Raw genomic sequence first — 22377 nt, forward strand, 5'->3', positions numbered from 1 at the left:
GCTTGTGCGGGTTTGATTTCAGTGTTTTATTAATTTATTTGCGCGTTTAAAGTTTTATTGAACTACTAAAGAAAAGTGAAAATGATTTTTGTAACAGAATAATTACACAAAGTTAGACAATTATTAGACTTTTCATGAATCATTGAATGCAAACGGGCTAATCCACACACAGACCGCATGTATTTGCTGTGTTGGGCTAAATTATACTAAATAAAGACTGTTCTTTGGGGGCCGTGGCAAAAGAGACAGCTCTCAGAAAACAGACAGACTAGCTGCTCCTCTGCCTCTACCTTCAACCTCCCACGGCATGCGTCAGGGGAGGGGAGGGGGGGTCAAAGGTCAGGCAGGGGGAAGTGGTAGGACTTTGGAAGGAGGCGGAGTTGCGTTTTTTTTTTATTTATTTTTTTTAAGGTTGAACTTTATAGAATGAATGAACACTTAAATGTAAGTTTTTCATTTGATTTATTTTAGACCTGAACACAGTTTACAGTCTTTTAACAGAAGAAGAAGAAGAAAAACAATTAATGCTGATTTAATGGATACATTTGTGAAATTCTATATCTGACAGAGAGATCTGGGAAACAAAATACAAATCACTGGCAAGCAGTAGGTAGAGATAGAGATTATATCACAGTAAATATTAAATGGCATTACAACAGCTGGAGGTGAAGAGCACATTATTTGTATCTGATGCAGGCGTACTCTGTGGACTCGCACTCCTCGAACCTCACTCTGTCAGAGCCGACATAGTGAATGACGTCAGCGTAGATCACGTCATCTGTGTTCACAGCCTGGAAAGACACAAACTTCCATGAACTTTCAATGCCTCCAAAAGAAACTCAGGATAAGGTTTGTCTCTGTCTCTTCCTTCTAGAAAGACTTACACTGATGGTACTGATGCCGTTACTGTACGACTCATCAGGCAGCTGTCTGTCTAAAAGAAAAAATACGAACAAGTTCACATGTCACTATAACAATTACTTTGACTACATACGAAGACGTGGTGTGGATTTCTGCGTGTATCCAGGTTAATGGGTGTGAACAGGTGGAACAGAGGAACAGTGAATGTAGAACTTCTAGGGCACCAGCACATCTCAGGCAAGTGATTGCCTCAAAGACCACAAAGCACAGTTGCTCAAGGTGATGTGTACATGTGGACACACGTCAAGGGGTAGGGGTGATTTCACCAGCCCCTGCCCGTATAGCTCAAGAAACATTAGGAAAACTTACTTGCTCTTCTTCTCTGTACAACAAAAGCTGCAACCAGAGCCACCAGCCCCATGCATCCCACCACCCCCACGGCTACACCAGTCGGGTTGTGACCTGAAGATAAAGATTATAAGAGAAACTACTGAAATGACGTTATGTTATAGCTGAAACAGTGGGTTTGAGTGCCTTTTACTGTTTGGACTTTAGTTTGCCCAAACTATGCTTTCCAGAATAAACCCAGATTCAGATGTATAATGAGCCAATCGATATATGAATGGTCGTATGGTTAATTCACATGTACAGAATCTTTCTTTTAGATGTATAAGAACAATGCTGTACCTTGGTCTTCAGTTCCTGGTTCTAAGATGAAGCCTCCTCCCCGTCCTTTGCGGCCTACAAAGAAAACAGGTTTTGTTGTTGGTAATTGTTTTGCGTTTATGGGCAGTCAGATCAAGCGCGAACGGACCTGGCACTCTGAAAGGAAACTCCACGGAAGTCTGGACTTGTCCATCCGCAGTCATCCGGCACCTGAACCTCTTGTTTCCGAGGCTTTGAAGGGCGACTGTCAGGGTGACATCGCAGTGGGACCGCTGCTCTATGTGATGTTGTGCGTCCTTTTGTATCTCAGCACCAGCTTCATCCACCCACATCAGGTTGATGTGTTGCTGCTGCTCTGTATAACAGTGCCCCTGCTCTACGTAGGCGAGGAGAATGCACTGCAGTGACACCACCTTGCCAGGCATGTAGGTGTTCTCCAGAGTAGCTGAGGGGACTGAAAGGATGAAAAAAAAAGGATGTGATCATGGCAGATTTTTCTTTCACAGCTTCGTTGGTTTAAAAACGCTTTATACATCTTGATAGCAATCACTACAATCTCCAAATGCCAGGAGAGAAGTCACCTGGCCTTTGCTGGCAGCGATGACGCCCGACATCCTGCTCTGTGAGATCTTTGATTTGAAGAGCACATATTGAGTCGTCACCCTGGAATCCAAACATCTGGATCTCTCCGTTAGTGACTATGGCAGCGTAATCACTTGTTTCCCTTATGTCGAAATTCCATACGTGAACACAGACAAAGTCGTCAAGGCATGGAAATGTAATGTCATAACTCCTTCCTGCGAATATCAGACCATCTTCACCACTTACACCTGTTAAAAGAAAAAAAGATCTATGTGCGTGGAAAGAAACAATAGTAATAATAGTAATAATAATGTGCTAATAGGTCTTTTACCTGTTCTGATATAGGACAACAGCAGCAGCAGATTTATCATGATGTGAGCGATTGAAGCCGTCCCGTGTCTGAGTCTTTTTGCAGGGAAAATGCTCAACTGACGCTCACTGCTGTTGCCATTAGAGTTTTACAGAAATGACACTTCCTGCATTTGCCAACATCCTCAACCAGCTTGCAGGAAAATCTTACACGGTTTCGGGCTTAGTGTTTGTCAGAGCACAATCTGTATCCACACACAGTGTCTGGATTCACACATGGATTACAAGAGCCTAGTTTTAACTTAACCGTGTTTTTTTTAATGTTGCTACTCGGGGAGTGACTCATCTGCTGGTCTCTCTGCTTCTGAAGCGTGCGGTGTCATCACTCGGAGACTCTGAGATTAATCTTAAGCCTTAATAAATAGGGTTTAAAAAGATCTCAATTTCAAACTATTTCACTTGGACAGAGCCCCGGCAAGACTGACTTACGGAAAAAGAAGTTTCCTAGAGCTCGGGAGTTCCATCCCAGGATCAGCAGGTTACCCTTGAGACTCTAGCTGTCAGAGTGCGTGAGTCTACAATTGCAAAGAGATTTCACAAATTTGCATGAGAGTCATCCCTGTCCAAACAGAACATAACCAAAGACAGCTTTCCAGGAGAAGTTAACAACCACTGATTCAGCCATGAATTCTGAGTCTCAAACTTAAAGTTGAACCAGAAAAGGAAATTAAACATCAAGAAGAAAGGTGGGGCTGTGGAGTGGCCCAGATATTGTCTGTATTGGTGAACAAAAATAACAAAAAGAATGTAGTTATTAGCGGCTGTATAAACAGTGGCCTGTTTTCACCGGGAACTGCTTAAAGCTCTGTCAATCGGAATATTTCTAATGGTGCAACCAATAAACAAAAACTCTGTCAGCAAGATGCTAAGCAACCTTCAACGGTGCTGTTTTGATTTCTGGCTCATTCTGTTTGAAGTTGACAGTCTTCAAAAAGAAATCCGGGCTGCAGATTGTTTTCTCCTTTGTCGGGAGAGATGACCTTCTGGTGCAAAGCTAAATGAGAAAAGGATTTCAAAGAGAGATGTTCAGTGTTCAGAGTTAACGCTTTGTCTCATCGTGGTAACTCCAGTGGAGTTCAGTTCAAAGACAATTCGCTTTTCCATGCACTGGTTTCTGTGGTGTAGACCTCTACACCATCAGCCAGCTGAGTGGGCAGTACTTCTAAACACTGTAGGTGGTGATGAGGAAGTGGAAGGACAGGGATAAATGACTAATGAATAATAAAAGGGCAGTTTGTGAAATTAGTAGGACTCATCCTTTTATTTCTAAAGTATTAGGTACACTAGTGTAAACAAAAGCATTCTAGATAGATAGATAGATAGACAGACAGACAGACAGACAGACAGACAGATAGACAGATAGATAGATAGATAGATAGATAGATAGATAGATAGATAGATAGATAGATAGATAGATAGATAGATAGATAGATAGATAGATAGATAGATAGATAGATAGATAGATAGATAGATAGATAGATAAAATATTGAAAGATATATGTATAAATACAATATATGGGGAAATATATGTGCATGTACATAGATAGGAAAATATGGGGTAATATAAATTTAACAAAAATTGTATATAATCATATAGAAATGTAGTGAAAATATAAAATACAATATACTAAACAGACAATATATATATGTTAAAAAAAGTCCTGACCCCCCTTCATGACTGGTATATGGTTCAGTTTATGCCAAATTGTGAATACTTGTGCAATATTAGTTTATATGCGTCATACATCTTTTTATATCGTGTATTTTGATTCTGATTCTGACTTTGTTGTTGTACTTACCACCGTCTGTCAGCAGATGGCGGCAAATCTGGGTCCTGCGGTATTAGAGCAACAGCTATTTTTGTTTTGCCTCACATGTTGTCGAGCCTAACAAGAGTGATTCACAGATATATAGAGCAGACCACAAAAGGATAATCAGAGTAAAGCCTATGCGGGTGCCAGCTCATTAGACCATGATATATATAGTTTAGTCGCACAATTAAACAATTTATGACAACGATTAAATCTGATTGCAGTTTCCTCCACAGCATCCTTCAGATGCAGCAGAGCTGGCGGCCTCTGCTGCAGCAAAACTTAATGAGAAATTTGCTGTATTTTAACAGAGAGAAGGAATAATCACGCAGGCTTGTGTCGCCTGCTCGAGTTATTAATAGATCTGTCTGGGGGAAAAAAATCAAGAGTTCATACAGAATTTAAAAGGAACAAGTGTTGAGGCTTATGCCGTTGTTTAAGATGCACGTTGAAAATTAAGGAAAATCATCTGCTGATGCTGTTGACCAGTGTTGTATTTGGATATTCTTAATACACAGAGAGGCCACCGCGCATGTCAGGATTTATTATGAAGCTTAGGAGAAAGTTCAGTAACGATTATCTGATTCCTCGTGATCCCTTACCCTTTGGGGAATTCGAATTTGAACTTGATTTTTTCCCACAGCGTCAAAATCAGCCCATCAGTCTAACCAGCAATTACCTTGTCATCATATTGTCTTCAATACATGTTCACTCTGCACCCACAAGAATTATCACAACCATCACAACGTGCATCTTGAAATTCATCAAAATGTAGATTGATGAGCTGGATGAAAAAGAGACAGATCAGAGCAGATGATGCTTTTTATTAGCATATTGTTGACACAAAAATATCAGTTTTTCAGTTCAAATGTCTTCAGTACAACCGCTAACTGAAAACGATCAGCTGCTGCAACTCAGACGTTCATGGAACCACGCTACAAGACTACTTCAGAATGAAAAATATACGTTATGTGTATTTATACGCTGTACATCACCAGTCACTTCAAAAACAATCTCCCGCTTTCACGGTTACATCCTGCACATGTCGCATCGTTCAACATCAGCAATCATCGCGTCAGACGGAATAGCTGGTGATAACAGTCACAGCTTGAGTTTACAGTTCAGCACAAGCAGCTCGTACAGACGAAGCAATCTGAACACTTTCACTTTTCTATCGCCACAACATAGCATTCGGGATCAACAGTGACAATTACAGTCAAGCAGGATTCCCCACTTTCAGACAGAACACCTGCACGTGGATACAGGAGTGCTACATTCAGCGTACACACTTTGGTGCAGGCGTGACTTCCTGCTCGCCACAGTTCATTTGGTGGAACTTTGCTTTGACGGGAGCCGACACAAACATCTGGGGGGACTTCTTCAAAGCAACAAAAGTCTTTCGGAGTGCGCACGCAGAAAGTCGACAACTCCCACTTGTTAACAGTACTTGTACACGTCATAGAGTTAGCATAAATTAATTAATAAATACATCTGTTTACAAGCCTCAGTCCAGATTAGGTACAGTATGTCATCGATTCTTGGACTCAAATACACATTTAGAGACCAGCATGATATTAGACTCACACACAATCATATCATTTTAGATGCTTTTATGAAGACTCTTATCATCAACCACTCAAGCTTGTACCCTTAACATATTCATGGTTTTTAGCAAATGTTATTGATTGGCATTTTCTATTTCTGCACTTCAGTGTTTAATACATATAATTCCAAACTGAGCACTTTAAAGACTCTCCTCCTGCCATAAATACTGTAAAATATGTATCCTCAATTTTAATGTTTTTACAAAGCTTTAAAGATGCACATTATTTACCGCTTCAAATAAAACAATAATAAAAAAAAAAATCATGAAGGATTCCATTAAACTAAAATAACATAAAATATAAGTGGGATGAGGACAGTGCCACATATAGCACCATGTTCCACTTCTGGACTAGGCCTTTAATACAGTAAAGTTAGAATAATAAAACTTCACATTATTTGGTAGAACACAACACGCAACCAAACAAGACATACAGTAAAACAAAATGCCTTCCACGGTCCTGATTCACAGACACTTTTCATTCGGTCCCTGAAGAGCCCTTCAGACCAGATTGTTTTTTTTTTCTACAGTTGATACGGACATGTGCCTTGAGGACTAATAGTGCTTTAGTTAGGAACAGGTTATAGCTGCAATGGTTTTTGGTTTGAAAGCAGAGAGAAGTAAAAAGTTCTGCACACCTTTCACATGCTACAGCAGTTCCCTTTTGCTCCCCCGACTCTTCACAGGATACAGTTCAGGGACAGACATGTGCTTCAGCTACCTTATACAAAATAAAATGACTGTCTTATAAGGCAGAAAAAAGGTTTCCAATAAACATACTCAAAATCAATCTTATATACAGATGGAGTTAAACACATTTCAAGATAAACTGTACGCCATGGATATTAAACTCCTACATTTTGCACACTACCCAGCCACACCAGCAGTTTTGTGGCTCAGTAACAAGTCTAGATCAGCGAATGATTGCTAAAAATAAAGATAAAAGCTACTGTTAAAAGTTCACAAATCAATCAGATCCAATTTCCATCTATTTAGAGGTAATATCGTTTCCTTTACACGTCTGCACAAAACTTCAAACATTGCTAAAAATAAATATGTTTTTCCTCTTATTTTGTTTCCTTTTTACATGGAGTAAAAACAAACGCTTGTATAAAGCAGTTTTTATATCCGACTCAAAACTGGGAATGGCTGGTCTGATGTTACGCTGAGTGAGACGGTAATAAATAGTTCACATGTATATTTTTATGTCTCCATGCTCTTGTAAAGTGCCCATGTCGAGGGGGAAGGTCTGTTGTGCGGTCACAGGCTGGAAGGCTGTGCCTGCTGCTGTATCTGCGCGTGGTGGCTCGCCGGAGCCAGCTCGCAGTCTTTGGGTCCCTCCTCCACCCCCCGCGCGTACAGGAGGACGAGGGTGACGGTGGCGAAGGTGGCGGCGTTCACAGGGAAGGCTCGTAGCAGCGTGGAAGTGAGGCCTCTCGTGAACACCATGTAGCCCTCCCTCCGGACACTCTGCCGCACGCAGTCAGCGATGCTGCTGTACTGGTTGACTCCGCCCACCCCGTCCGCTTGGAGTCGCGATTTGATCACGTCCACGGGGTAGGTGGAGAGCCAGGAGGCGATGCCGGCCATGCCCCCGGCGAACAGCAGTTTGGGGATCATGTAGCGGTCGTCGGGCTCACAGCCAAGGCTGCGAGTCAGCACATCATAAGCCAGGAAGTACACTCCGAAGCCAGGCGTTTCGCGGATGAGCGTGGTAACCATACCTCTGTTCACACCCCGCAGACCCTCGCGGTTGTAGATGCGTACTAAGCAGTCAAGGGAATTTTTATACAGCTTCCTAGTAGACTTCTTCTCTCCGGTACCCTGCATTTGCATGCGGGTTTTGGCCAGCTCCATGGGGCAGCAGATGACACACTGGATGGCACCTGCCGCTGCACCGGCCAAGAACTGGTTTGTTGGGGTGTCGTGTCCCAGCAGGCGCATGGTGTTTCCCTGGACGCCAAACACTATCGCATTGATGAATGTCAGGCCCATCATGGGGGATCCAATGCCTTTATACAAACCAAATAACTGTGGTAAGAGTGAGAGACATCACATTAGGCAACGCGTCATAAAAAGGAAATCACCAGCAACTCACCCTGTTCACACAAGTTCCCTCACATTTGTTTTTGTGCTTATTAACAGTTACTTCTAGGACAACATGATACCTGCAGCTACAAATAAATATGTAGATCAGCATTGCTGGCCAAGTATACATACACACAATTTGCATCTTTTTCCTGGATATAACCCACCCTTATGAAGTAAACACAGAGGGAGCAGCAGGCAGTCATAAAAGTCACACAGGGAGCAATTCTAGCCATGGATGTAGAGGAAAAACCCTACAGCCCTAAATCCACTAGTCATAAATGCTGGCACGAGCAAAACTCTCACAACATTGTTCACCTGTGTTCTCTTATATTATTTGGCATTGTACCACCAGACGAGTCCACCCCTTAAAGTGATCCAATCAGTAATAAGACCAAGAACGTCTGACGTAGCTCTACCTATCAGGTTACTTCGAACTCATTGACTTCAAAACAGACTGTCACAGCAACGATGGGTGGAGCTGGTAAAGGTCTGACAGACATAAATATTGCACACATGACACCGTGAGCAGCCTTTAGCTTTTCATCATCACAAAAGGGCAGACGGAACAACAAACCAAGTGAAGAAATAGACTTGTACAGTAGATAAGCACGAGCACTCGTGAGTATTATTACTACATACAGTACATTAGCATTAGATCTGTACACGAGAGAAGTTCACGTACCGACTCCTGGCGTATGATGGACTGGAAACAGTGTAAGGTCCCACGGTACAGAGGCTTATCAACACTCTGAACCTGCAGTCTCACCTGGATGAGGAGACATTCGCAATTAAAACGCTGACACTTGACTAATCCTGCTCTGTAACAGGTTCACGGGAAATCGGTTCACAAATTCTAAGCACCGTTAAAATCCGTCAGCTACATAATTGTTTAAAAATAATAATAATAACAATAATTATGCAAGTTTGAATAAAGGCCTACAAAGCTTTTGCTGCCTACCTTCACTGTGTCAAATGGGTGTCCAACCAAGACTCCAGCAGCACCTGGAGAAAGATGAAATTCCCCATCATGTCATGTAAACAAGGGAAGATCCGTGGGAGCAAAAAACACATTTTTGTTGCCTGTTTTGTCTTAACTATCTAATTTGGCCTTCCTGTATCAAACATATGACACATAATACTGCGTATTTGTTGTGACCCACTCACAGACCCGCTGAACTTTATACTTATTAGATATGACCCAGAGTTACAGCATCAGTTATATCACGTGTGAACTCTGAACATTAATAAAGTCCTGACAGTTTATGTGCCACTCATTGTTCTAAAAACTGCTTTGCATTCGTGTGATTTTTGAAGAAATCTGCACCCACTCATCTATGTAACCTCACTGGCCTACTTTACAACTTTCTGGAGGAAACTGGTTTCTTGTTGCTTCTGCTGTGTAACTTTAGTCTATGCTGCCCTCCCCTCCTGGGTAAAACTGCCTTATACAGAGTCAAGTCGCTGGGCATCAGCACCCTCTAAAACTTTCTTTAGCGCGCCTTTGAAATTTACGTAACCCGGGCCTGTGTAGCACATGACATGTGTTGTCATGTCAGTTTGTGCTTCTGATCTGAATCTACATTGAAACGTATGCACTGACAGCTCTGTTAAACATCTTATATTAATTCATTAGTGAGGATTTACACATTTCGGTTGCTGAGAAGCATAACAACTACTACTAAAGTAATAATATAAATGAATATAGTTTGAATAAAATAAAGGCACCAACCAATCAACGTCACAACGGTAAACAAACACGGCAAGCTAATCCTACATAAGCACCTGCTTTGTCACATGATCCATTTGTAAAAAAGAGCCTATCAGAAGAGAGCCCCAGCAGTAAGCCAGGGAAAGAACACAAGCCGTGGGCTTGACCCAATGACGGGCGGCCATTGACCTCAATGAGCTGGCGATCTGAGAATGAGCACAGCGGGGTGTTGCATCACAGTTTTAGGAAGGAATCTCTTTAAAGTGTACACATCTTTTTATATCTAAGCACGCCAGTGAAAAGTCACTGCGTGCGTGAGTGCTGACCCTCCTAGTATGACTGTTGATGACCAAGTGAATGTGGAAAGCCATGTGGCCGGTCACGTCAGTCGCTGTAAATAAAGAAAGCGGGGGATTGGTCCGTGAAGAGGTGCGTGTTGATTCACACCATCTGCGTATAGTGTGTGGAAACTTAACACAGCCAAGCCACCCTCACTTGAGGGCTTAGGGTTATGCTCATGTAGTGGTTTCGTGCTTTCTATTCTCAGCAGGGTGAACCTGTGACACCAGGACACGCGGAAGGTTGGAGCACCCTTTGTGCTAGCACTCCCCCTGAAGCGAAGACATAAACATTTCATTGCCACATTAACCTTGACATATACAGCTGTACAGCAGTTACACTGCACCTTCTGGAGAATGATTTGATTCTGTCAGTTTATGTTATAAATATTAATACAAAGATTCTGTGTATTAATATAAAAACTGTACTGTACGCATATTGCAAGTTTGCTCCGTTTACTATTTATTGCTCAGTAAGAATCTTCTGGGGCAAGAATTTTCTATGGCACTGATTAAGTTCTATCTTATCCTATCTTATCTCATCTCACTGTTAGGCCCGAAACAATAATTTACAAAAGAGTCAGGCGCTTATAAAGGGGTACATCTTACTTGACCCGACATCATGCTAAAGCTAGCTACAGCAGTTAAGGTTAACGCACAGGGACATTACACTTAACTTACTGACAACAAATGACTACCACGCTGTTGTGAAAGGTAGTTATGCATTGTAGTAAATGCCTCAACCCATTAACCCACTTCCACATTTCTCACATATGACCTTGCCCAGACACAAAAACACCAGACTTAGACTCATCAAATCTGAACTATTTCATTAAAGTCAAGTTGAAATCTCTTCCCACCACAGTTTCAACAGTTTGTCTATTCTTTCTTCTGTTTATGATTATTTTAACATGCTGGTGTGACAACTTCTGATGGCTCATAATCCTTCACTAACAACCCCTGTCAGTTTGTCTGGTTCTAAACAAAGTGGGGCAAATGTGAAATTGTCATTTTTTTTAGAGCATTTTCACAAATACAACAGAGGAGTCAAAATAGCAATGCACTATTTGTTTATCTGTATATGTCAAATAAGAACGAATAAGAAAAATGCTAAAACTGCCTGAAAAATGCTAAAACTGCCTGAACCACATTGTCTAACTAATACACTTTGAGCATTAAACAATTGTAAATTAAGTGATGCTACCCGGAAGCTGCGACCTAGAAGCTGACTTCCGCCTCGTGTACCTACAATAAGCGCCATTTGGGATTTACAAGAGTGGCTATGGAAATTTCCGAAGTTCGCGTATAATCTTGTGACAGGATTGCATCATATGTGCGTGGGTTCGTGAATTTTCCAGCTTTCAGTGAGCCCCGCTAAACTGGGCATGACATGTCAAATCGCAGTGGGTGCCTGCCAACTGTACTCGTTTAACAACTGATAAGAGGCAACTCTATTGGCCGATGGGAGTGCAGCTGTCACTGGCTTACTTACCTCCGATGCATCCTGCAACGAAGTCCATCACCGATCCTCAACGTCACTTATCTGACCGACGTCTTCTCCAACAGAGGAGGCTCTACGAAACGCACTTTTTCCCCACACACCGTTTACCCAGAGGGTCACCTGACAGTAACTGTACCTACTGGCTGTTTTAATGGAGCTGATGAGCCAACGCTAAATGACACTGTGTTAGCTAGAATTGGCTAGCTAGCTACGACTCCTGCTCAACGACCTCCAAAAACCGACAAATATATTTACTCTGATCGGTTATTTAGCTCGCTCTATGTTGTCATAAACCTTCCCTGTTGACACACACGCCCTCTATGAACTGTTTACAGTCAATGCGGGCTCCCTCTGTGCCGTCTTTATCATAGACGTTTATTATTTCTGTGGCGGGCGCGCTGACGTCACAGGAAGTCATTGTAGGGGGGCGGGTCTTACACCGGTCTTTCCGTCCAATCAGAGCGAAGGGATAACGCCGACACCCCGGTACAGACGTATTCCTCTTCGTTTATTGGGCTGTCATTGTAGAAATGTGTGGAAAGTACGGCGCAGTGTTTTCGTTTTGAATGGACTGCCCACTAACGCTACTGGTCAGAGACGGTTATATCATGAACAAGTGCATAGAAGTTTTTTTTTATTATTATTATGAATGCACTTAAATGTCACGAAATAATGTGTGTCCGTTTATTAAAGTCTACGGTGCATGTAGCAGTTCACCTTTCGGCTATGTTCGGCTAAAGTCGGAAGCAATGTCTTCAGTCGACGGTATTCGGCCGTAGGCTGTGACGTCCCACTACCGCACGTCATGTAACAGCAACACACTCAAGGTTACAGATATGTAGCTTGTGCTAGAGGAAAAATGAGCTCCCGGCTGTCATGACCGCTGTATGACAGGATGCATATCGCTGATTTTGTGTCGGGATCGTTTGCAGGTAATGGCTAACGCTAATCTAACTGGCTGTTTGATGTTTAACGTTAGCATTAATTGGTTGCTGCACAGCTAAATGCTGCACTGTATGTACAGTGCAGGGATATATAAACAGCACATAAGGCGATGAAGTGAACCACAACCTATATATTCGTTGGTTTCTATTTTTGGTTGAATGAGCGTTTCGAACGATACATACCTGATTTTAATCTGGTCACAATGAAACAAACCCAGAAAAATGTCAAATGTATTTAACACCATTTGTAACTGAGCGATATTGCTGTATGCCATTTGGCAGTGTATTTAGTGTCTGTCTACAGAGTATATTATAAGCCCAATAATTAATAAGCCAAAAAAAAAAAAAACGAAACGAAACGAAAGCAGAATGAAAAGAGAAAAAAGGAACACATGGTGCCACATGGGAGTCGAACCCGAGCCGCTTTGCTCTAACTGATGAGGCTTCATCAGTAATTTCTCTAGCAAGACACCGCGTTGCACATTAACAAGGGCAAGGTGGAACAATTTAGTTAACAGCAATCCATTCCAAGCTGAGACACTCAAAAATATGACTCAAAATGGCCAGACTTTCTGGTTCAGAGCAAATGCTTCCAGTTAAATGTGAGTAATTACACACCCAAGTCATGCGAGTTTCAAGTGGTTTTGGGTCCAGATGTTCCAAATATAACCCTTAACTCACCAGTAGTCTTTTATGACTGAAGAAACTACTTGGATGTGTGGTGAAACGTCTTCAGGAAATCTCAACAGGAACGCCTTTGCTTTAGCTTTGTTATTGAATATACCATTTTCCCAATAATTTTAGGTCCTCTTAAATTCACAGAAAACATTTGACACGTTTGACCATCCTGTCTGCCTCATGATTAAAACAGCCTTGAACACCGCTGTGTCTCTGTTGTGTCCTTGATGCTCTCTTATCTTTGGAAACACACAGGGGCATGTGGAGTTGCCGTGGGCTACCCTATGGACACTGTGAAGGTACAGTAAGTGCAAGTGTCTGAAAAAAACAAGTCATGCGATAGACGTCATTTTCATACAGGGCATCCTCAATCTTTCTAGGTCCGGATCCAAACCCAGAAACAGTTTACTGGAGTATATCAGTGTGTTGTGGCAACATTTTCTAAAGAAGGGGTAAGTCTACTATGTATTAATTAAGTTTATTTGTATGACAAAACATTCACGTATATATCTAACAAGTTAGGAACACACAATTGGGTGTTTGGAAATGATCCTGTAAGTTCAGAAACTGATACAAGTGACCGTAACCCTAACCTGGGACAACAGGTATGTGAGTACGTAGAGAGGTCAAGCTACTGTGATCCCTGGTTAGCTTACACTCAAACCATACACGAGGGCTTGTAAGGCGCAGAAAGATTAGACATAGTTCCTATAAATGCTGAAGACATTTTTAGGTTCTACTCTTTTTGTGTCCACACTGCAGGATCTTTTTTTTTTTTTTTTTGGACACAGGATGGTGAATGGTTGAACATACATGCAGCACCAGCAAGCACAGTTACAACAAAAGACATGCAAGCATTTGTAAAACATTAGCTGTGCATACGTTGCCTTAAGAAATAGAAGCAAACTCAGAAACATGGAGAGAGTGATCAGCATTCCTATTGGCAGGGTGAATGCAAACGCAAGAAAAAAACCTTTGAAACTACCGTGTGTAGTTCTTGGAGGAGCTTCCCTATGGGTAGTTACACACAGAAACTCCCCAGAACTATTTTGATTCAACAGGACCACTGATGGTTAAAAAAAAAAAAACTACACTTGAGGTAAATGTGTCACAGATTTGTCAAAGATTAAATAAATGGTCAACTACATATTTTGAAAATGACTTTGGGTGCCTGCTCGTCCTGGTTTTGAATTGGGACCTTGATCACCACTTCTCAGTTCACAGAAAGGTTTAATTATTGAAAACACAGTGGAATGAAGCGAAAGATGAGGAGCAGGATACGGAGCTTATGCAATTTGTGTGTCTGACCCTCTCTTGCCATCAGGTGCATGGCTTCTTCAAAGGCATGTTCTTACCCCTTGCCACAGTCTCCATGACGTCCTCAGTGGTGTTTGGCACGTACAGGAACTGCCTTCAATGTCTGAGCCAGGCTCGAGGAGGTGGTTGTGGTCCCAACACCAAACTGGAAGTCTTCCTCTCCGGACTGGCAGGCGGTATTGCTCAGGTAACACGTATCTTAAATTCATTTTGTAGAAGACAAAAATGATAAAATGTCCCTTTTTGTTCCAAGATGTTTAAAGCACCATCATTTTAATTGTCTACGTTTTCAGACACAGTATCTGCTTCTAAGTCTTCTTATCTGCCTCCAGGTATCAGTGATGTCTCCAGGTGACATAGTGAAAGTACGCCTGCAGTGTCAGACAGAGCCCAAACGGGGAAAGGCCAGCACACACAAACCGAAATACCACGGCCCAGTTCACTGTCTGCTGAGGATCATCAAGGAGGAGGGGGTCCTGGGACTGTATAAGGGAGCTCTCCCGCTCATGCTAAGAGATGGGCCGTCCTACGCCACATACTTTTTGACATACTCGACCATCTGCGACAAGCTGAGAGAGAGACGCATGAATAAATTAGGTGAGTGCAGAGGCAGGAAAGGGCTGCTGTCTGTATTGGTGAGGGCACGTTTGATCCGTTTCTTTACGTGTGTCACATTTTCAATCACAGCCAAGAGTCGGGTGATAAATTGTAAAGGACTTAGTATTAGTTGTGTTTGGAGCAAAACTTCCCGAGTGTAACTACCCACCGTGGAACTCCCCTGAGAATTAAATATTTTCAGGGATTTTTTTTTCTGTTTGCATTTGCAGCGGTAGTAGGAACACTCAAGGGAAGTGATAGCTGGTGGTCGGGAAAGCAATGCCATTTAGTTTTGTTCAACATCCGAAAACATTTAAAATAGGCTGAATAAAGCTTGGACTTTACTGTTGGTCTGTATCTATTTGTGTTATATTCCATTTTTAAAGCAAATGTTAGGTTAGCTGTTTGAATGACCAAAGTTAAGTCCACATTAACATCCTTTATTTTAAATAGCGGTTGCTTGACCAGTCAACGTACTTCCTTCTTTTCACGGGAAAGTCCTACCCTGAAGTAGGGATTTAAAAAAAACAACTATGGTTTTTCCTAGTACCAGCGGTTCAGACAGACAAAACCGAGTACTTCCTTTAACAGATATGTAAAAAAAAAAATGTGTAATCAAACTTTCTCTTTAGTTACAGCATAGTTTCTGTCTTTACTCTTTTCTGTGTTGAAGTGATTTCCGCCAACTATGGTTTTAGAGTATTTACAGAACAATCCCACCACCCCAGAGCGAGTGGGCCACAATGTAGACTGTGTGTAGATTTGTTGCAAATAAAGCAGGGTTAAGGACTTAGCATTGAAGTAAATATTAATTTAAAGTATCGGATAAGCTGTTAACTTGCTGTAATTCTTTGGTGCCAATGTAATATAAATTGAGCATTACCATCAGTCTTCTTGTAAAGGTGTAATGCACTATTCTGTGCCAGTAGTTGAGCCAAAGCCCTTGTCCCTTTATGAAACACATTCATTGATGATCAAAGAGTAAATGTCTTTGTGTTCTTTAACCTCTGTGTCTTTTGACCTCCTCTAGATTGGAGCGATGTGATGCTGGCTGGTGGAATAGCGGGTATGGCAGCCTGGTCAATAGGAACTCCTATGGACGTGATCAAAGCCCGTCTGCAGATGGACGGCACGCAGGGGACCAGGCGATATAGGGGCTTTTTCCACTGCATCGCCGAGACTGTGAGAGTAGAGGGAGCCAGGGTTTTCTTCAGGAGCTTAGGTATCAACTGTCTGCGTGCGTTTCCTGTAAACATGGTGGTGTTTTTTACATACGAGGTCCTCACGGGGTTTCTCCGAGCTGGACCTGAAAGTGTTGAACCGCCCCGCTTCGGGGCTTAAATAGTACTGACTACCTCCGGTTAACATGCCTCATATTGTGTTTTATTTTTCTGCCTGAGCTGGAATTTTGTTTTAACGTTACATTGGGATATTTACAAGGGGCTGTTCCGATCATCATCATCTGTGCTTTCTGTTACAAACAACATATACAATATATTTAGGTAAATAGGGTGAGATACAGTATATGCAGGAGAACAAGTGAATGTCAGCAACTAAAAGGGAACTTTTAGTACCAGAGATTATGCTGGGATCCGTCTGACCACTAGATGGCCTCCCTGACCAGCTTGTTACATGTCAGTGTGACGGTAGAAGTGCAGTGTGCCAAGAAACCTCATACAATTTTCAGACAACTGCAACTTAAAGTGTATCTGATTTTGCTAAATGTCATTTAAGATTTTGAGGTTCTAGTATGAGCTGCAGTACACATAGTTCAGCAAGCGTGTTACCCATCCACATAGGCTGAATATGGGAAATGGTAGAGAAGTGGTCCACTGGGGACTGAAACAACGACTAAAAAAGATGTGGGAGTTGGAGTCCAAAGGGTTTCCCTGTGGCGCTGTGACCTCCAGCAGATTCCGCCCGTGTAGGAGATATTGTTTACATATCATTACGTCCTTCGCTTATATCAAGCTCAGTAGCAAAATGTTACAACACATTAAAGCAAACATATTAACATTATTGAACTCGTGATATTTTTGTTTTGTCTTTCTCTTAAACATTTGCGGAATTGTTCTGATTCCTTTGACGTAATAAACAACACATATTGATCACTGCTGGTTTAGGTTCAGCAAATAAGTGAATAGCTTGCAGTCAGGGAAACCACGTGAATGATATTTCTTGTAATTTATTTGTATGGATGCAATCAAGATGTTCATTGTGCCTTCCACAATAAAGGTTGTTCAATGAAACACTCTGTTAATCGATTAACTTTACAAAGTATGCAAGGCAAATAATGTCATGTTTGCAATTGTAACTTCCTTCATGGCATTTGCCTTTGGCATTGCTTAACATATGTATTATACGTATAAACTGCCACCTGTGAACCATAATCAATTCCTGCAAGTGGCAATTTTGATATCTGTGCTGTCACATGAATCTAAGCCCAAATGAATGCACTTTAGGTGTGAATATGAAATATCCAAATATATATCCATACAACATGATATCAGGCAGTACAAGAACGTGCCAGATGTTGGGGAAAATAAATGTAAGTTTTCAAATGAATAGCATAGATGAACTGAATGAAAGAGGTTGAATACACTACCAGTCAAAAGTTTGGACACACCTTCTCATTCAGTTCAACGAGAAGGTGTGTCCAAACCAGAACAGTCAAAAAAGCTATATGACCATGTCAAATATATGTTTGAGGAACTTGGTACTATCGCAATACAATGAGCACTGTTGTACGCAAAAGAAACTATTAACTATTGACTCAATGCACAAGGCCCACAAACACTGCTGCCAGAGAAAAAGTTCACGTTGAAATGTACCTGTGTCTGTTCTGTTGAGCTGTATTGCCATGTAGCGTGTGAGTAGGATACCATCATCATGATATCGTTAGCCTAATAGCATAATTGCCTACTTACGGTTAGAATATCAATAAAAATACCAATGTGCATGCTAAAAATATTTTCTTTCCAAAAATGTTCAAATATGACTTTGGCAATTATGCTATTAGGCTAATGATATATATATATATATATATATATATATATATATATGTACACCATGGTCCTATATGGTCCCATTTCAAAAGTCTATAAATGTTGCTTTTGTTGTTATATTTTTATATTAGTAGTAGTCATGATGTTATAATTCCACAAGTTAGTCATTTTTAAAAAAGTGCAAATGATAATGATAATTTAAATATCTTTTTGTTTTGTTTATGTTTTGCATGTGCATGCCGCCCATTGGTTTTGTTCGGGTACGAATAATGCACATCATCCGTGACCCATGTGAAAACCTGTGTGAACTCTACTGACATGTATTTAATGTAATGTACTGTATTGTACTTTGATTAATTCATAAGAGCATTAAATGTGAATATATATGGAATATTATGGCTGTTTCAAATTCTACAAAGTATTTAAGTCGTGACAAAAACAAATGGCTTGCAGTTATGCTAAGGATATTGCAGTGCAAATATCAGAAGGTCCTGCCGCTGCATGATATCTGGAAAACTTCATCTCCTCTGTGGTCCAGTGTGCAAAATTACTGCTTTAGATTTGAGACAGGCTTGACTTTAATTTACAAAGTGTGATAAACTACACTGACTGAGACTCGCCAGCCTCAAACAGATTTGTAAGTAGAAATGACTGGAGGAGCTTTGATCATTATTTCTGATTTAATGCTTTAGATATGGCCTGGGACTCCTGTGATGTAAATTAAAGATTGGTACAGCAGCTGTTTCAGTTTTAGTTGTGGAGAAAAGAAAATAAACAGGACGCAAGAGTCGCCATCTGTGTTGCGTTCCTTCCAAAAGCTTCTTGAATGAAGCAGACACCTTTTCTATTCCCATTGGAGACAAACAAGCCTATTGTTTAATGAAAAACTAGCTCATTCTGATTATCCTGTAAGCAGTATTGTGAAAGCGTTTTAAGTGTAGATTAGATGAAACGCCACCGACCACCCTGCAGATATTATTATTGCCCTAACTTCATCTATCTTTCCCTCTCCCTTGGGTACTCGATTTGTAAACTGAAGATTATTAACTCCACATGAAATATGTGTTAAAGTAATGATTTCATCTATTTTACATGTGTAATTGGCTCATGCTTATCCCACAATGGGTGCAATAAAGACCTATTATAAACAGCTGAGCTGTAATGATTTGATTGCCTTACGAATGACAGATTACAAATGACAGATTTACTCAGTGGATAAAGTGGGATCATTTTGGGCAAGACCCCAGGAGTTCTGTTTTCAGGCACGTCTGTGGTTGACCTCAGGATTAAATGTAAACAAGGGCAAACAAAACACAAAATGTGCGTCATTTAACATATTTATGGTTTGTTGTTGTGCATCTGCAAATCCACTTTTCCACACTGCTTACTTCCACACAACTCATTACGCCAAAAGTCTTAAACATGATTAATAACGTGAAAACACAGCAGTTGCAGTTAATTAGTTAAGAGTGACCTAACACAACAATAATGAGAGGTTCTGCGCAGTGCACAGCCTTCGATCTGGTTAACATTTTGGCCATACATAAAACAGAGTGGGCTTTACAGAGTCTGTAAGCCTTTATTTCGCCTCCAAGCCAGTGCCAGGATTCATAAACCAGACTTTTCCACAATGGGATACTAGCTGAAATTCTAGGAATTGCACTCCGCACTAGAAAACTCTTCAATGTTGCCTTTGTTAGCTGCTTTTAATTAAACCCTGCGTGTCTCGTCCCCTTATGCAACAACAGCACACAATTATGCAAGCATCTAAAGATCTCATTCAGTAAAGTTACGAGCTGGTTGGATGTGAAATGACAATGACAGTGTCGATGACACCTTTCCACTGTTATTTTTAATAAACGATGCTGTCATTCCTCATTTAACATACATGATAAGGCAACGTAAACCTGTTTTTTTCTGTCAGCAATCCAATAAGATGTTTCTGCATTGGGGCATTATATTTTTGAGTCACATGACAGCATCACTTCTGTTGCACAAGGCAAATCATTCAAACAGGTCCCCGTTGTGTGTTTGTGGATTTTTTTTTTTTTTTCTTAGCTATGAGTTCTAGCACAGCACTAATGCCACAGGAGCCTTTCGTGTATTCAGTTGCATCACATTATGTATCTGCCTGGTCTGCTCAAGAATGATGCAGTGTGGTTTACTTTCAAACAAGGTCCCTAAATATTAAAAGCCGCTGCACGGAGGCGGTTGTGTAAAAGAACAAAATTCATTCAGAATCATTGCATCCAAACAAAATCTTAGGAACTTAGCCATCCAAAGCTGTATTAAAGCGCATGATAAATCAAGCAGCGGGGTTTGTGTGGGTGACTCATTAAATGATGGGTGTTCACATAATGCCTGGAAAGCTTCATTTTGTTGTCAGAATCGGTCCTTGGTAACTACCACTTGGGCCCCCTTTCACCAATTGCTGTTTGGGCTATTTTGGGAGCTCTGCTCTCCCCTGTTAGTGACGTGTGCTGCTGGGTAAATTTGCAGCTCCGGCGGCTTGGGCCTGCAACCTCAGATGGCATCAATCGGGAGCAAATGTAGGGGTGGGAGGGATGAGAAGGAAGGGTAACAGCGAAGATGCGAGAAGGAGAGAAACAGAAGGAACAGAGAGGGAGGAACTGGATGGAAAGCATTAAAAATACAAGTATTGCAAGAACACACTAGAGCATGAGAGCGGTTTGAATAAGACGAGATGCTCTTGAGATGGCAGAAATAGAAACTACACTAAATGAAAAAAAAATATTTTAGAAAGAGGGAAGGAAAACAAAAGTTCAGATCAGATTCTTGTTGAAAGGATCAAGAGGAGGATTATGTGTTTGCATGAAAAGGCAGAGATGCAGGATGCATTCATGGGGAAGAAATGAACTCTTGATGACTAACAAGTGTAGGGAGGAGTGATAGGTGATGATGGAGGTGGAGGAGTGGGGGCGCTATTGTACTTCATACTCAACTGTGAAGGGACGGAGGAAAGGTCACACTGAACAAATCTTTTAGATGCTTTGTATAGATTCTGTCTTAAATTCTGTGTTTGTGTTCTGTGTAAATCTTTCTAATGTAAGAAAACAAAACTAAAAACTGTGTGTAAAGTCGCTTTTAAAAGTGCACGAAGAAAATATTACTGTCAAAAACAGAAACACAAATTTCACACTTCTTCTTCAATCATCCAATTCAGCTTTGCAGCTTCAATTATTTGGTCTGAATGAGTCAACAAACAGACACACTAAATTAGTAACGCATTATTAAACATAACAGTAGGTTAAGTTCTCCAGCATCCATTGCAATTACTTCCCGTAATGAGCAGCGTAGTGATGCACGCAGCCTTCCCCATTTTTCTGTTAGAATGTCAGGATCTGCTGCCACCCTTACAAACCTATTTGAGTAAACAGCTTTTGGGAATCAAATCCTAAACAACCATAAAATCAATCCCAAGGAAGAAAAGGCATAAGCGGTAATACCAATTTTAGACATCTCAAGTGTGCGTAACATTCAGCTTCAGGTGCCTTCATGTTTAATAGGGGGAAGTTTCAAACCTGAATAAATGTAACTAATTGTGCTTTCACAGTCAGATTTGATTTCACATTCCAACAGCACCAGAGAGAGCAACCAGAGAGTAGATAGAGTAAACACCACAGGACCCAATAGCGTTCCCTGTGGTACACATTCGTGCTGTCTGATGGGGTTGATTTGAAAAACCGATAAACAGCCAATGTGTGTGTCTGATAGAACCTATTGTATAGCATGATGATTAAATAAGTCTAAATGCCAACTGCTGCACAGATGTTAACAGTTATTTTCGGTCACCAGTGTCACAGTAAATTTACAACACTCTATTTTATTAATGTAGTACAGATAACAACTCAAACAAGTTGAAGAACTCAGAACCTGAAACTCAGAGAGGTGATGGTGGTGAAGAAAAAGATAGATAGATAGATAGATAGATAGATAGATAGATAGATAGATAGATAGATAGATAGATAGATAGATAGATAGATAGATAGATAGATAGATAGATAGATAGATAGATAGATAGATAGATAGATAGATAGATAGATAGATAGATAGATAGATAGATAGAATTTTCTCCTTGAGAAACCATCCACATATCTATCTCCTATATCCCTCACTGAGGCAGGAAACTATGTCAGGGATGATAATTCATCCAAATTATAGTCACAGTGAATCACCGGAGAGGTGGAAGTCTGACGTTTTTATTTTTCTGTGGTCTCTGACACAAACTGCTGGGCAGTAATATCCAGCACAAAACACAACAAGTGGTCTGGTTCTTAGAAATGGA

General features: G+C 41.0%; 3 protein-coding genes across 3 annotated transcripts; 1 reads left to right on the forward strand and 2 right to left on the reverse strand.

Moving 5' to 3' along the window:
- Positions 1-445: 445 nt before the first annotated feature.
- LOC124999243 lies at positions 446-2756 on the reverse strand. The gene is made up of 7 exons (XM_047574060.1): positions 2441-2756; positions 2109-2357; positions 1676-1981; positions 1549-1602; positions 1231-1323; positions 885-934; positions 446-791 (listed from the first exon to the last, which is right to left on the reverse strand). The coding sequence occupies exons 1-7, from the start codon at positions 2478-2480 to the stop codon at positions 678-680; spliced, it is 906 nt and encodes a 301-aa protein (XP_047430016.1). The 5' UTR covers positions 2481-2756; the 3' UTR covers positions 446-677.
- A 2337-nt stretch (positions 2757-5093) lies between these two features.
- On the reverse strand, positions 5094-11924 carry slc25a29 (solute carrier family 25 member 29). The gene is made up of 4 exons (XM_047573654.1): positions 11522-11924; positions 8942-8985; positions 8666-8749; positions 5094-7923 (listed from the first exon to the last, which is right to left on the reverse strand). The coding sequence occupies exons 1-4, from the start codon at positions 11547-11549 to the stop codon at positions 7153-7155; spliced, it is 927 nt and encodes a 308-aa protein (XP_047429610.1). The 5' UTR covers positions 11550-11924; the 3' UTR covers positions 5094-7152.
- Positions 11925-12172: 248 nt separating this feature from the next.
- Positions 12173-18462, forward strand: slc25a47a (solute carrier family 25 member 47a). The gene is made up of 6 exons (XM_047573655.1): positions 12173-12462; positions 13408-13451; positions 13533-13604; positions 14477-14656; positions 14802-15066; positions 16097-18462. The coding sequence occupies exons 1-6, from the start codon at positions 12426-12428 to the stop codon at positions 16405-16407; spliced, it is 909 nt and encodes a 302-aa protein (XP_047429611.1). The 5' UTR covers positions 12173-12425; the 3' UTR covers positions 16408-18462.
- The last annotated feature ends 3915 nt before the right edge of the window (positions 18463-22377 follow it).

Source organism: Mugil cephalus, chromosome 21 (assembly GCF_022458985.1).
Source record: "Mugil cephalus isolate CIBA_MC_2020 chromosome 21, CIBA_Mcephalus_1.1, whole genome shotgun sequence".
NCBI lineage: Eukaryota > Metazoa > Chordata > Actinopteri > Mugiliformes > Mugilidae > Mugil > Mugil cephalus.